Raw genomic sequence first — 16,910 nt, forward strand, 5'->3', positions numbered from 1 at the left:
TAGAATAAGCTTTAGTTCGTTTCTTGTCTGTGTTTTTAAAAGGGATAGATGATGGACAGGGTAGTTAGGTAGATGGTCTTCAAACACTTCAGAGATCCACAGAAAATGGCATTTAATAATAAAGGGCTTTTATGACAGAGAGACACATCCGCTCCTGGCAGCACCTCCAGTCTAATTGTGAGGGCATCAAGAAATGATAGTGGCAGATAGCCATGGGACTGAGGAACTGTGCTTATCTCTACTGCTGATGACAGACTGACCGTCCATAATGATCAAGCCTGACTGAGAAATTGGCTGTCCAGCCTTGCAGAGACCAGCTGGGCCAGTCCTTCAGGATTCCTGCTTCAAAGCAGTCTGTCACATGGTTTTGGGCCAGTGGCCTGAGACTGGATGCCCTGATGATAGGAAGCTGTGACTGTCCAGGCAGTCAGCTCTCTCTGTTCTGTCTGTACTTCTGGAGTGCTTGCCTGCACTTCCTTCGTATTACAAAGTATTTCCTTCTGGGGGTCTCTTATGGGGTTGAAAACTAGATAGCCACAGTGTTGTTATTTTCTAAAAAACTGTGGACACTAGGATAAGACCCTGTAGGATAGAATAGATAGTGAAATACTTTCCCTGAGATTGTCAAATACAAATAGACTGGTCCTTGTAAATGTGACTTTTACTGGATAATTCTCACAATTATTTTCATTGTATATAGTTTATTATATTTACTAGAAAGGGGGAGATGAAGGAGAGATAAACCCGTTTCTGTTTTGGTCCCAAGTGTGGAACGGAGAAGAGGGCAGGATGTTTACCACTTAGATGTGAGAAAGCAGGATGTTTTCCACATAGAAGTCAAACTACTTCATGGGGGAGCTTGGTTAAAAACACCCTTGAACAGACTGAGAGGAGATACACACACACACACACACACACACACACACACACACACACACACACACAAAAAAAAAACAGGAGGGAAGGCTTTTGGTTGAGACTTGGTTTTTGTCTGTTCGTCCCTGCACTTCAAGAGGCTCCTAAAGAGAACTGCTCCAGGGAAAGTTCCAAGGCTTTGGACTCCAGCTGAGGCTTGAGGTTCCAGCTGCTGCTCCTGGTCCTAGTAGCAACTTTGGTGGGATTGCTGGTCTGCAGAAACCCTGCGGACAACGCCAGGGACTAATATCCCTAAAGTTTCATTGTAGTGTTTTTTAATATCCTTTTCTGATTGTTTGGGTTAGTCGGGTTGTTAGGGAGGTAGGCTCGTTTAATAAGTTCATAATAAAATATAATTGATAAGAAAATTGAGCCTACAGGCACACACAGTTCTTATAAACAACCTTGTTCGTGGTATTTTGTTATAGCAGGCCAGACTAAGATGTCTACATAACCAGCTCCCACAATGAAAACTTTGTTCCCTCCTATCTCAGCAGGAGCTGTGCTTAGCTTGGCCAGAAGACAAGATGGCAGACACTGTGGAAGGTGCACCTGTCTCCCACATCAATGAGTTCCATATACCCACATGCACCGTGTGCACACACAATCATATACACACAACACACACACATGCAAAATCTCTTGTAAAACATAATCGAGGCCCATGTCATGAGAGGGAGCCCACCCTGACACTGCCTGGAGGGCCAGGAGCCAGAGGCTGGACAGCCCAAAAACCCATCATAGAATCAAACACGAATGGGGGAAAACGTCAATGAAACTTTGCTACACTCATAGCCTGGCATCTAGCCCAACTGTCATGAGAGTGGCTTCACCCAGCAACTGATGAAAACAGATGTGGAGACACACAGTAAACACTAGGCAGAATTTGGGGAATCCCACGTTAGACGGGGGGACGGAAGGATTACAGGAGCCAGAGGGGGCAAGGACAGCACAAGAAAACCCATAAAGCCAACCAGCCTGGGCCCACAGCGGCTCAGACTGAACCAACCAGGGTGCCTACATGGCCCCTGCACATGTGTTACAGGTGTGTGGCTTTATTTTCTTATGGGACTCCTTGACCTTGTGGGACAACAAACTCCAAATTAAGTTAATATTGTGCAGGCTGGCTAATGACTCACACCCTCCCATGGAGCCATAACCCTGCCTACATGGGCAGCTGTGGAGTCTATCCTGGGACGGAGGATGGTTACAGTGTACAAAGCTGCCAGATATGAATGGAATCCTGGAGGTGTCAGGACAGCTGTGGAGTCCTGCAGGTGTCAGGACAGCTGTGAATGGAGTCCTGCAGGTGTCAGGACAGCTGTGAATGGAGTCCTGCAGGTGTCAGGACAGCTGTGAATTCACACAGTACCTGCTCCTCCGTGGTGGCCCCAAACACTTTCAAGACCTCGGGAGGCAGAGACAGGCGGATCTCTGTGAGTTCAAACACAGCCTGGTCTACAAAGAGAGTCCAGGACAGCCAAGGCTGCACAGAGAAGCCCTATCTTGAAAAACAAAACACAAACAAACAAACAAACAAGACCCCCAAGTCCTAGAAGTAGGACATGCGATGGGGAAAATTGGGAGACATCCTTCCATGTCTGATGCTACAAAGGCCACAGATGATTCCCAGCCTTCCAGATGCCAGAGAATAAAAGGGGCAGGATTGAAACTGAACACAACTGTTGCAGGATACTTGGTCCCATCGGGAACTGCAAACACCAGTTTCCAGTTGTGGAGTGGCTCAGCCCTAGCACACACCTTTAACCCAAGAGCTAAATAAAGTCAATGGTAAGTCAAGAGGCGGAGCAAGCAAGCTGCTGACAGGGATTAAACAGAAAGGAGGGACCTGAGTTGGGGGGCATTTTAGACAGCGTGGAGAAGAAGGGGCTTTTAATTTTTGGCTTTTTCCTTCTGGGCCGTGAGCTGAGTAGGAAGGTCAGCTGGGTGCTTTCTCTGCCTCTCTGAGCTAGCAGAATCTCACCCCAGCATTTGGATCCTGAGCCTTTATTGGTAAAAACCAAATAACTGGGGCTTTTGTTCTTTAAAGCCACAGACAACCGTATTTCTACTCAGCTGAACTCAGTCACCTTCACTCCTCTTACAGCTGTGTGGTGCCTTGCTGCAGCTAGGACAACACACACACACACACACACACACACACACACACACACACACACACACACACACAGTCAGGCCCAAGCTGGCTTCAGGAGCTCACCTGAACCTGGCCCACGAGGCATCTGCATATTCATGCCCTTAATCAGCGCCCTCTCCGACCCCTGCAGGTCACTGTTTTATTTTCTTACTGGTGATCAAAGGTACAAGGCTGCAAACAAGGTCATGATGCCCGCCTTGTTCCCTGGCCCTTTGGTGGCCTCCCTTAGTCTCATGACTTATTAGTCACTTTATTTTGCCAGAAACTATGAGGAAGCAGGAAGAAGAGGAGTGATTTATCTGCAGGGCTTGGTAAGGGACCGAGCGAAGGCAAGCCCCTCCCCGTCCAGCTCTCACTCACCTCTGGCTGAAAAACTCATCTGAGAACCAATGAGCCGTAAGTGGAAAAAGCCAGGAAAACAACCACAGAACGCCTAGCAAATTCTTACTTGTTTACAAGTGGAATGCTGAGGGCCCAGCCAGCTGCAAAGTCGGGGTACTTAAAGACTGTAGGGTTCTCAGAGAAGGCATAATGGTGAATGATCGTTGATTCTTCGTCATGTAGTGCCTTTCCTAAAAACCATTCCTGTTAAAGAAAAAGATGAAATATTTTTGAAAAGCCATTTAATGGGAGGCAAAAAGCAAAGTTGTAGCATCAGAATTTGTCAACTAAATATCTTGGGAGACAAAGTTAACATAAGTTATTATCTCTGTAGAATCCAAACAAAAATATAATTAACGAGTACGCTAATAAATCTATCGAAATCCTTATAGTTAAGAAAATACTACCTTACAACTAAGAGGTGAGGTGAATAAACAAATTTTAAAAAGGAAGAAAAAAAAGAAAATACTAGCCGTCATTATACCATAAATATAAGAATATTTTTAATTTTCAAAATGTGATTACCTAAATTTTTGTGTGTGCCATAAATATATGAATTTTCTCATTTTAAATTGCTTCATGAGATAGTGTGTGTGTGTGTGTGTGTGTGTGTGTGTGTGTACATGTATGCACATATGGAAGTCAGCAGACCACTGTGGGCCCTGGCATTCGAACTTAAGACAGTCAAGCATGGCTATAGGTGCCTTTACCCTTTTCGACAACCTAAGTGGTATTTTTATAGACTACTCCACATACGAATATTAAAGCAAAGGAAACTGCAGAGGTGTGTATATGTGTGTGTGTGTGTGTGTATGTATGTATATATATGCATTATTTATTTCTATTTTATGTGAGTTTTTGCTTGTCTGTGCATGATGTGCATGCAGTGCCCACAGAGGCCAAAAGAGGTCGTCAGATCTCCTGGAACTAGAGTTACAGATGATTGTGAGCCAACGTGTGGGCTGGGGTTCAGATGTAGGCCCTCTGCAAGAGCAGCCACTTAACCGCTCAACCATCTCTCCAGCCTCAACCACAGAGGTTTAAAATAAATCTGTAAAAAGTTCCCCCCAGAATCGTATTCATTCATTCATTCGTTCATTCGTTCGTTCACTCACTCAGTATTTAGCAAGGCCTACAACAAGCAGGGACACGGCTTGTGTGATGGAGGAGACAGAAATTAACCAGAACACATCACCGTATCTTACCTCCTAACAACAGCGTGTAGGTTGTAAAGCACACGCAGTTGTCTACCAATACTGTTATCAAGGTTCCAGAGTATTTTAAGGAAGGCGTCAGCGGAGACTCTGGGGCAAAGAATTGCACCTCTCCCTCATACCGAACAGGAACAATAATAAAAAAGATAAAACCGGAAAAATAACCGATGATATTCTACTAGGATTACTTTTAACCAGCACCAGGCCTCGTTGCTATTAAAAAATAAATCAAAGTTACTGCGCCTCATCAGATGCACAGATATTAAAGGCAAGCTAAGGAGTGGGAAGGAAAGAGCCCAAACGAGCCACGGGAGATGCACAGAGCCCAGCTAAGGAGGCATTTGAATCGGGATCAGTTTCTCCAGTAACTACCAAACGAACACATTTAACACACGGAACAAGACCCTGCATTTGGCTTCGTAGGGATGGCTGGAAGACGTGGTGGTAGTGGGGTTTGTCAGAATCAAAAGATCTATTCCCCAAGGCAGATGGGGTATTATTTTAATGTGGCTTATCTGTGTCAGTTCTCAAACAGTAGAGGGAAAAAGCCCCACTGGTTTGAACTGACCTCAACATTCTGTCATCTATATTCCGTCATACTACTTTCAAAAGAAATAAAACATGTTAGGGTTTTTTTTTTTCCCCTCCATATGGAAGTTCAGAAAAGAAGGGCAAACCTCTTCTTTTGCCTCCGCTCTGAGTTTGCTTCTCATGAACTCGCTTTGAACTTTTCCGTTTGTCATGCCAATTTTCATTAAAAACTCACTGTGAGTCACTGTCTCCCCTACAGAATTAGAACCATTGGTAATGGGACAATAGTCTCCATGAGAAACGGATGCTGGGAAAAAGGCTGAAAGCCCAATACTCAAAAGAAAAAAAAATAGACTTTGGAGTTTGCCACAAGTCAGAAGAAGCATAAAAGTCTCACAAATGGGTTACACAAAACATAGCAAGAAGGCCAACACCTGCACGCTAGCATCCTCTGGGAGGACCGGGCAAAAACGGTTCCTACCCCTCTCCCCACCTCGTGGACTTCCCGTCCAGCTACGTCTGTGGCTTCTCAGAAATCGCAGTGGATCCTTCGAACACGTAAAACCCATAAAACCCGTCAGTATCAGTGGTTTTTACTACAGTAATGGACTACGCAGTGTTTGGAAAACCAGTCCATTGACGAGTATTAATTGCCTAGCGCCTGCTTCTGCAAAAGCACACATGGCCTATGCCCCCAAGACATTCGTCACACATAACACACACATGCGTGCACACATACACATGTACACACACGTGCACATATGAACACACACACACACGTGCACACATACACACGTGCATGCACATGTGCATGCACACAATACACACATACATTTGGGGGAAAACATTCCTACACATAAGACCAAATAAAGCATAAAGAAATAAGAATACTTCGGTTTGGTTTTTTTTTTAAGATTTATTTATTTATTATTTATTGTATATGAGCATTTTATCTGCAGAAGAGGGCATCAGATCACACTATAGATGGTTACGAGCCACCATGTGGTTGCTGGGAATTGAACTCAGGACCTCTGGAAGAGCAGACGGTGCTCTAAACCACTGAGCCATCTTTCCAGCCCCTTCGGTTTGTTATATATGTGCCTTTTTCTAATGAGGAAAGACAGCCTACTGACTTATTCCTATGAAAAACTGGCTGTTAACTCTAAAAAGGTGTCGTTCTTGCTGATGATGTTTTTCACTTCCTTGTGCTGTCAATACTTTCTTCATATAAAATGGCTTACTTCGTGTTCTCTGTAAACTTCAAACCTCAGAGAATTTTATAAAACAGCTTTCCGAAGTGAAGTTATTATTTCAAATATCTCTTCATCAAAATTATGTATTCTCTGAATTATCATCCCCACAGTCAAAACACGGTTTTGAGGTCATACGCACCTTAGATGGGTCGTATTGTCTGAGTGCTTCTAGGAGCCTGGGGATGTGTATTCTTGTCTCTTCTTCACAGAAGAAAATCCACGCTGAATTCTTGCTGTACGATACAGAAAAGCTGGTGGGAAGAGATGGGTTATGGCACACAGATTTGTGGTACGTATATGGCATAGTGCGGGAGAGGGGTTTGCAGTAAGACTTGACCCTGGCTCTAGGAAATGGGGACAGGTAAACAGAAGGCAGGGTGGCTAGGCTGTGCTGCTGTCTCACTGCTGCTCTTTCAGAGGACCTGGGTTTCGTTATTTGCACCTGCATTGTAGCTCACAACCATCTGTAATTCCAGTTCCAGGGGATCCAACGCCCTCTTCTGGCCTCTGTGAGTACTGCATGCAAGTGGTGCACATACTCAAAAGCAAGCAAACACGCATATACATAAACTAAAATAAACCATTTTTTTAAAGAAAGTAAGCAAAAACTAATTATGATTAAGAACCTGTCATAGAAAAAAATCTAGTTAATATGGTAACCACAAAATATAAAACTTAAATTTATTTCACTTAGCATCTCAAGACACATACAACCTCTTAATAATTTGAAAAACCTCACTAAGGAGAGCCAGAGTGTGGAGGCCCCAATGCCAGTGATTGACACAGTCTGAGTTAATGGTACCTACTGTGGCAACAAGGGAAGGATGGTCCAAGCGCCCTCCTGCCTCGCCAACTGATGGAGAAGAAGGACTCGGGGGAGATCCTAAAAACACAATGGCCAAAGAGGAGAGTAAGAACACAAAACCCCCTCCAAAACGCCAAAGGATACTGCAGTCTCAGAGTCGGCTTGCTACCCTTAGCATCCCTGGGTCCCAGTTTCCTTAGGGGCTACCGCAGGGAAGTTTCTCAGAGGAACTCAACCAACGTCTCTCCCACCCAGGCCCCCAGGGTGCTGTGTGTGGCCCACGCAGTGGAGCAAACTGAAGATCTACAAACGTAGCCAGGGAGCGAAGACCCCAGGGTGGCTCATCAGGAACAACTCAGAGGCACAAGAAAACAAAGCAGCCTTTACACACATGTAAGTGAAACATGTTCTGGGAAGCCCGCTGCTGGGACAAAAGGATGCCACCTATCTCACGGGCCAACTTTTTGCAAAAAGTACCCAAAAATATCTCTACAGGTGTTTTGCACCACAGAAACACCACCAAGTCTTTTAATACAAATTGTTGCTGCTGGATATCAAATTCGCCTCGTTTCCTTCTTCTGTGTAGTATTTGTTCTGCTCTGCATGCACACATTCGAAAAACACAATCAAAAGTTGGATAGACAAACATGGTGGACACGCTGAGAAAAAGGCAAGCCTAAAGGCTCAACTGACAGCTATCGAAGATAGAGCAAAATCAATAATTCAGGGCCTCGACGCTGTGGCCTCTGAATTATGCACCAACTTTCATCACATTTGAAGGATTGTAATGTAAATACACACATGCGTATATACATTCATGAAGGATTACATAAGGGCAAAACATCTATAAGCTAACGATGTTATTATTGAATAATACGGAAATAATTATATTTGAATGTTAATGTGGACCTACATAAAAACTACAGCAAGTACTCTTAAGATCTTGAGATAGGATTCAAGTGCTAATGAGTCACAAAGGAGCTATTAAGATTATGAATAAAGTACAGTAACAATAGGAACATCTTTCTGTTAAGTGGAGAAACTGGTGTGACATCATAAAACAACTTCCTATGTGAGCAAGGACCGAAGTAACCAGAAAGCGATGTTTGTTTTGCAATGACCGAGTGATGAGCTATTGGCTTCCAAAGCCTTCAGTGAAGTCACAATAGGATTATTGACTTATGTTTTTAATTGAGGAGTACCTTAGTTTTCTATTGCTGTAATAATACCATGACCAAGGCAACTTATAAAAGAAAATGCTCAGTTTGGGCTTACACTACCCAATAGACATGTCTGTGGTGGGTCCAACCCCCACTCCTGGTACCAACTTCTGGCTTTTCTATTGCTATGATAAGACACCATGACCAAGGCAATTTATAGAAGAAAGTATTTAGGCCCAGCATGGTGGTGCACGCCTTTAATCCCAGCACTCTGGAGACAGGCAGTTGGACCTCTGTGAGTTCGAGGCCAGCCTGGTCCACAGAATGAGTCCAGGACAGCCAAGGCTACACAGAGAAACCCTGTCTTGAAAAGAAGAAAAAAAAAGGGGAAGGGGAAAAGGAAGGAGGAGGAGAAGAATTTAATTTACTTGGGATTACAAGTTTCAGACGGTCCACAACCATGGTGGGAGCGTGACTGGAGGCAGCAGGCGTGACAGTGAGGCAGTAGGTGAGAGTTCACACCGTGAGGCAAAACCATGACACAGAAAAGGCGAGTTGGGAACGGAGTGGCCTTTTGAAACGTCAAAGCCACCCTCAGTGATACTCCTCCTCCAACAAGGCCACACCTGCTAATCCTTTCCTAACAGCTCCACCAACTGGGGACCAAGCGCGCAATCATGGGAGCCACCCTCATTCAAAGCCCACGAGAGAAATCGGGGGCTCCTTGGGGTTTTACTTGTGAACCCGTATCCCACATCCCTGTTGCAGGACACATATGACACCAGCAGCTTCCGTGCCACCAGCGAGAATACTTTACTGGCAGAGGCTGAACACCAGCTTATGAATGACTTCCCCACAATACAAACACAACAAGAATTTAAGCAGCGCAAAAAGAGAAGTCGGACCCGCTCCTGAATTAGATTCTACGGATTAACCGTGGACTAAGCCTACTCCTGGTGTCATGATTTTTCACTCACTACCCTGTTTGACATGTGTCCAGTCTGCTTCCATCTGTGACTAAGGGAAGGGGTAAGTTTCTGTCTTTGCTTTGTGCCTCTGTATCTCTAAGGAGTATTTAACAAACGTGTCTTGCGGATTACAGTCCCTGACTGTGTGCTCCAGACAAGCAGCCTCCACTGTTACACTCAGGAACCTATCCTGACTAGGACGTCGCGCTCACCCTAACTATAAAGAAATTCTAGTCTACTCTAGCCAACAAGCCCTCGTGCTTTCATTCCTGCAATATCCTCAGACCAACACCACTTTTAAATAATCAAAAGTCCCAGTAGGGGCTGACGAAAGGGCTCAGCAGGTAGAGGTGACTGCCGCTCAAGCCTGGCAGGCGGGAGTTCAATCCCCAGAACCCAAGTAAAGGTAGAAGGAGAGAACTGACTCCACAGAGTTGTCCTCAGACCTCCACACACGCAGACACACACTTTCACATGTACACACACTCACACTCATACACGCACACACACTCATACACACATGCACACACTCATACATGCACAGGCACACTCACAAACGCACATGCATGCACACACACACATACAAGGCAGGCACAATTATAATAAATAAAATAAATTATTTTGAAAGGCCACAGTAAGATTTTTCTATCAAATAGTTTATATTTAACCTATAACTACAAGATTTAGGCCACCTTTAAAGGTGCTATGTCACCACTATGGCACCTTCACATACAAAACAAACATTGGACGTTTGTTTATGAAAAAGGCTTTTTTGGCTGGTTGGGAGTTTTTGTGTGTGGAGGTTGTTTGTTTGATTGGTTGATTTGGTTTGGGTTTTTTTTTGGGGGGGGGGTCTTTTTGTAGCCGTGGCAGACCTAGAACTTGCTCTGTAGACCAGGCTGGGTTCGAACTCACAGAGCTCCTCCCGAGTGCTGGGATCAAACATGTATGCCACCACACCCACTAAAAGAAAGCTTTTAATAAGCCATTGGAATGAGAGCTTTTGTTAAAGCCAGAGATACAGCTGAGGGAAAAAACGCTTGCCTAGTATAACCAAGGCCCGGGACTTGATCCCCTGCACTGAAAAGTAAAATTAGAAAGAGGAGAAGGAAGAGGAAGAAGAGGAAGAAGAGGAAGAAGAGGCGCTGCGAGATGGCTTAGTGGGTAAGAGTGCTCCCTGAGCGAGCACAAGGACCTGAGCTTGTAGGCCCCGCATACACATAAAAGTGAGAGTGGCTGTGCATGCCTGGCCCCAGCAATGTGCTGAGCAGAGACAGGAGGGCTATCGCGGTCACTGCCTAGCCAGGCCAGCAGAAGAAACAGCAAGGTCCAGGGTCAGTGAGAGAGCCTGCCTCAGGGGAGTAGAGCAGAGAGAGGGCAGAATACGGTACAACCTCCTCTGGCCCGTATAGTTGTGTGTACCCATAAATGCACACTCAGAGACTCACACAACACATGCACACATAGACTCACGCTCACACATGCACACCCACACAGACACACACAAACTCACACTCACACATGCACACCCCACACATAGACTCACACAACACATGCACACACTTACACATGCACACCCACCCACAAACATGCCCATGCATACATATATGCACACACAAACATGCACACACATGCACACAAGAGAAAGTTCATTGCTGGCAGCCACTGGTAGCTTACGCCTGCAAGCCCAGCTTACAAAAAGCTGAGGGGTGCTACCAACTCAAGCCTGGGCCACACAGTGAGTACCAAGTCTATGAGAAGATGAGGCGGAGGGGATGGAGGAGGAAGAGGAGGGAGAAGGAGCAAGGCAGAAGAAAGTCTGCAAATAAAAAGTCAAGAAGAAAAAGAAAATGCTGCATCAGCTTTACCTTGGAATAGTTATTCTGGGGACAGTAGCGGTGCTCCCACCACCTGAGGATGCCTGGCTTCCAGCCACAGTCAGATCTAAAAGGCTGTGCAAATGTGTGCATACAGGGACGGAATGACACAACAGAAGCTGACCAAATGTGGGGAGATGAAAGGGGAGGAGACCACAAAGGCTGAGCAAAGTCCTTTCCACCCGTCACCGTGATCCCTGTGTTTGAACCGAAACCCATCGACTGTCATCTCCCGGGTACCACCGTCCCTCTGAAGACAGCCCCTGGGTTTTGCATCAGCACTTCCTTTGAACTCCTTTTTTTTTTTTGCAAGGCACATGCTCGTAGTCAAAGCAGCTAAAGATGGCTGAAAGCAAAGCAATTTAAAGCCGGCAGCCCGATTCATGAGTGGGTCCCAGGACATGTACACAGCCATTGTCTCCACTCGGAAAGGGGTGTTGATGCCAGAGTCACGGCTGAGAAGTGACTTGTCCATCTGTTTCTTGTGCGGTGCTGAGGACTCCGCGTATGCTGAGAAAACACTGTCCCACCGAGCCCCGGCCCAGCCCGACACTACTAATTTTAACATAGAAGGGAACTATGAAGATTTTATGTCTAGAGATATTAATGGGACAAATGAAGAGGCTAGCATATGAATATACATCAAAACAGATGAATATTTAAATTGCTGTAAATAATTTTAATCATTTCACAAATTTAACTTTCCCTGCCTCTGTCTGGAAAAAAAAAACTCAATGATTCAATTCAATTGCTGCTCATCTCTTCTTTCAAAATATACACTTTACTTGTATATGTGTGAGCGTGTGTGTGTGTGTGTGTGTGTGTGTGTGTGTGTGTGTGTGTGCGCACCACACACATACAGGAGCCTTCAGAAGCCAGAAGAGGGAATTGGATCCCCAGAACTAGAGTTACAGATGGCTGTGAGCCCCCACATAGGTGCCAGGAACTGAACCTAGGTCCTCTGCAGCCAGTGCTACTAAATGCTGAGCCACCTCCCCAGCCCTTGGTCGCTCGCTCTTTATTCACAGATATCCCTCAGCCATTGTATTTTGTCCTTACATTATTGAACTGAGCTTTGAAGAACAAGACTTTGTGGTCCCACCGCCCCTCTATACAGACCCAAATGCCTAGACGCTTGCAGGAATTAGGTGAAGATGCTAAGAGCCTGAAATCTAAGCCCAGCTCTCGCGGAGCCTTTGGGCTAGGCCAACAAATAAACTATAATGAAAAATTCACACTGGGTGTGGTGGTGGTGCACGCCTGTAATCCCAGCACTCGGGAAGCAGAGGCAGAGCTCTGTGAGTTCAAGACCAGCCTGGTCTACAGAGCAAGTTCCAGGATAGCCAGTGCTACACAGAGAAACCTTGTCTTGAATAAAAGTTAAAAAAAAAAAAAAATCACATCTGCTTATTATTATAACTCCTTCTGTAAGGTATTTACTTATTGTCATAACAGGGATATATGATATGATACATGAGACAGATTTATAACCTTTAAAATACAGTATCGTTTATAGGTTAGACTATTATGAGTGACACTATACTAATATTCTTTCCAAGAACCCAAGCATGTCTATGTGTGTGTGTATATATATGTCTTTTCCATATACATGTCTTAATCATTAACTGTTTTCCCAGAAAGAAAATGTATTACAGCATTATAAATTTTATTTATAAGCTATGTACTTTGAACTGAACTACTAAATATGTTTTTATAGCACATATATATTTTAACTAATCATTTTCTCATAAAGGCAGTAAACCCTGGTTTAAAGACCTGATTTCTGGAGGCCAAGTAGTCCCTCTGAATCTTAGTCTTTTCTTTTTTTCTTTTTTTTCCCCTGAGCCATGTGACCTTCAGTAAGCTCCCTGAACTAGCTGTGGGCTGTTCTTTCCTGAAATGAGCTAACACAACAGTCAGAGGACCGGCTGAGTCACTGCCTGCCAAGTGCCTAGTAACCACTAGTATTGTTGCTGGTTTTACAGTCTGTACACCAGGCGCAATGGTCTGAATGAGACTGAGAATGTCCCCACATGAGCTCATGCCTGCAAATGGCAGAACATGGTGCGTGACAACACCTCAGAACAAAAGGGACGGCCAAGCACGCCCAGTAAAAATCAACCGATTCCAACTGCACTCCCTGCCAACTGTCTCCCCTCCAAGCCCAGGCCCCATTACACGCCACCTTCCCAAACACAAGCTCAGCTTCTTAGCTCAGAGTAGCATACCTTTCCTTTCTTCATCCACTCACGTGTCCAGTCAAACCTCGTCTCCTGCTCACATCCACAGGTACCGGGGCAACCTACCATCTCAAGACTTGCTGCAAACGCCACTGTGACTTTTGCAGTTATGTCTTTCCAGGCGTGCTTAGAAGTGTCCTTACTTGCGTTCTCGGGGTGTCATGCTGGTACAGACCCACGAAGCAATCCAGCCGTCTGGAAGCACATGTTGCCCCTGACACAGAGCAGGGCACCGTCCCGAGTGACAGGCATCCCTGCTGACATCACCTCACCATCTGCATGGGGCATTGCTCTCAGGGACTCATCTGCATGTGCTGACTCCTTCCCTTGGTCCCCCCCTCCCCCCATCTTCCCCCTACCCTCCCCCCTTGTCTCCACTGACACAGACACTGATGTTGAGTCTGAGACCAGAGCCCTGAAGCAACTCACTTTTTCAGGTCCCTGACTCCACACCCACTGACCAGGCAGCATCACGCAGAGTCTTACACACTCCGGAAAACAGAACATCTGCCACTTGCTTCCTTCATGGCCTTTCTCATTAGCTGTCAATGTGACAGAGCCTAGGGTCCTCTGAGGGAGTCTCAGTGGAGGGACTGGCCAGAGCAGACTGTGCTATGGTCGTGTCTGTAAGAGACAGTCTTGATTGCTGAATGGTGTAGGAGAGCCCAGGCCACTGTGGGCGGCACCAATCCTAGACAGGTGGACTTGGGCTGCATAAGAAAATGGGCTGAGTGTGAGGCAGAGAGTGAGGCAGAGCATGAGCCAGCCTGTGTTCTTCCATGGGCTCTCCTGCAAGCTCCTGCTTAAAAGTTCCTGCCTCGACTTCCCTCAGTGACGGACTGTGAAACACAAGTCAAAGAAAGCCTGTCTTCTCCTAAGTTGTTTTTGGTCACAGTATTTAATGACAGCAATAGAAAACAAATAAAAACACTGAGCAAGCCCTGGGTTTCTCCAGACTCACACAACGAACACCTCAGGTGCTGGCCAGCCAAAAGCGGACAACCCGCACCACAGCATGGCTTCTCAGTCATGCAAAGATTCCGTTGCTGCTGGGCCTCCACCATGAGTCACAATATGCTCATTCCAGTGCTGCATGGAATACACTATGTAATGGCCTGCATATAAAAGACGATTCTGAGCTGATGAGACAGCTCTGTAGATAAAGTTGCCTGGGCAGCAAGCTTGGTGGCCCAAGTTCAGTCTCTGGGAGCCACATGATGGAAAGAGGCAACTGACCCGAGAAAGTTGTCCTCTGAGCTCCATGTGCACACGGCACGGCAGGAGTGCAACAGGCACAAACATAACATGCATACATACATACATGCATACTGCCATTTTAAAGCATTAAAATAAATAAAGGCACTTCTAAGAATTCTAGTTGTGTATTAGAAACAAACAGTTATTTTAGTGAAGTTATATTAAGAATCCTATCTTCTCCTGGGATAGATATGTGTTATTAATAATGTTCATTATTATATATTGTTGTATATAATAAATATTGTTATATATTAGGTTATAATATTGTTAGTAATATATTATCATTGTGAAAAATAAGTATTATTATTAGATATTTGTAAACTAATAATAAATATGCAATAAATGGAAGGATGGATGATTTATTATCCAACAGTAGTAGTGTAATAAAGTCTCCAGTACAATTTAAGAAAAAAGATCTTATATGGAGAACTAATATCTATCAATCTTTACCCAAAAGAAAGGATTTTGAGTAATTAAGCACCCAATTGTTTTCATCGCAAAAGGAAAGTGTAGTGCCAACATTAAACACCTGAGGCAAGCCAGGGGTGGTAGCACTCTGTGCCTTTACTCCCAGCGCTCAGGAGACTGATCTCTGAGTTTGGGGCCAGCCTGGTCTACATAGTGAGTTCCAGGCCAGGGCTACACAGTGAGACTCTGTTTTAAAAAAAAAAAAAAAAAAAGCTGAGGCAATAGAATCGCTAGCCTCCTTATGAAGACTTTACACCGTCTCCCTGCCAACAAAATAAACATCCAAATTAAGGAAGTACGAGGCCACCCTTCCCCAGTGTCTTGGAGCCAGGCTGTGCTAGCTTACCCAGCTCAGTTTATGAAGAAGGGAGCTGTTTTAATCTAATGAGCCGAGGCCTGGCTAACTCAGCTCTAGAAAACGGCCATTTCTAAACCTGTGACCAAGTGCAGGAATAATTTATTGGCAAGGCGAAGGCTCCGTCAGGTTTTAAATAAGGCGTAGAGTCTCTCCACCGCAGAAGGTGGTGCAATTAGAAGTTATATGGGTAGGAGTGGAGCTCCACTGGGGCCCGAGAGCAACAATCTGCCCCGACGCAAACAAAGCTTCCCTCGCTAGCAGTGCTTTCTCTAGTGCTAGATTGAGAAACGGAGTCTAACCCGTCCATCGTTCAGCCCAGTCTTTAGCCTGCAGCATCATTCTAAGCTTTGTCCTCCTGCTCCTCCCGGCCCCTGCCCGGACTGCCAGCAATAACTTCCTTCCCTCTACATAACCTCTTTGCTGTGTTAAACATCCTCAACGCTCTCATCGTGGCATCTTCGGGACGGGGCCTGGATCCTTGCTGGACCAGGAAGTGCTAACATGATGTCATTAGCTGTTCTGTCTCCTCTGCTTTGTTCTTTCAACTTTGTCTCAAAGAAGCCCCTTCGGTTTCCATCACTGTAAGCAGGACACCTGATAACTGGATTCCACGTTCCAGAAGGCGAAAAAAAAAAAAAACAAGGCTCAGACGGCTGCTTTCCTTTATATCCCAACAGAGCTGTAAGGAACAAGAATTCTCACACAGGCAATCCGCTGGAGAAGGAACTGCGCTGGCTTCAAAACACAAAAGTCAAATCACAATCGGCAGCCAGAAGCTGAAGACCTAACAGGCATGTAAAAAGAAATCAACTCAAGAGCATGATTTATTAAGAAAGCGCTTGAAAACGCTTCTTTGGGGGGCCTTCCCTCACTTAGATCTTCGACTGCGCCTGCTCGCTGTATCACCTCACAGCACTTCTCCATCTCTAGAAAAGGGAGCAAAGGGGGGGAGTGGTGGCATTCCTTCAAAATCTGCATTCTCCTGTCTTCCTCAATCAACCACGGTACCCATGGCCCCAGCGCTCTCCTTCCTCCAATCTAACCCCAGTTTGCCCCAGGACATGCTTGCCATACACCACAAGGGTTCAAACTCCAGATCCCGCTAAGCAGCCCACTGTCGCCTTCCGGAACGATGCTCTAACTCTCTCCACACCCTCCAGGTGATTTCGCCTCCCTTTGTCACCTAACTTCACAGAGGCCTGTCCCTGCATGGTCTCCAATCCCAACACCGCTAGCTCACTGCCTATCTAGGGCAATGCTTCTTAAACCAGGTTCCATGGACATCACGGTTTTCATAAGCCTGTGGGTTGGCTCAAATCTCCTCT

At 45.4% G+C, this 16,910-nt stretch overlaps 1 protein-coding gene across 1 annotated transcript in view; it reads right to left on the reverse strand.

The window, feature by feature from the left end:
• B3glct (beta 3-glucosyltransferase) overlaps positions 1 to 16,910 on the reverse strand; it is a 90,894-nt gene that overhangs the window by 36,119 nt on the left and 37,865 nt on the right. The window contains exons 5-7 of the mRNA XM_051162842.1: positions 7,259 to 7,335; positions 6,592 to 6,703; positions 3,522 to 3,658 (exon numbers count right to left, since the gene is read on the reverse strand). Coding sequence (XP_051018799.1) covers positions 3,522 to 3,658; positions 6,592 to 6,703; positions 7,259 to 7,335 — 326 coding nt within the window. The remainder of the gene's footprint in view (positions 1 to 3,521; positions 3,659 to 6,591; positions 6,704 to 7,258; positions 7,336 to 16,910) is intronic.

The sequence above is a fragment of the Acomys russatus genome, chromosome 19 (genome assembly GCF_903995435.1).
Source record: "Acomys russatus chromosome 19, mAcoRus1.1, whole genome shotgun sequence".
Lineage (NCBI taxonomy): Eukaryota > Metazoa > Chordata > Mammalia > Rodentia > Muridae > Acomys > Acomys russatus.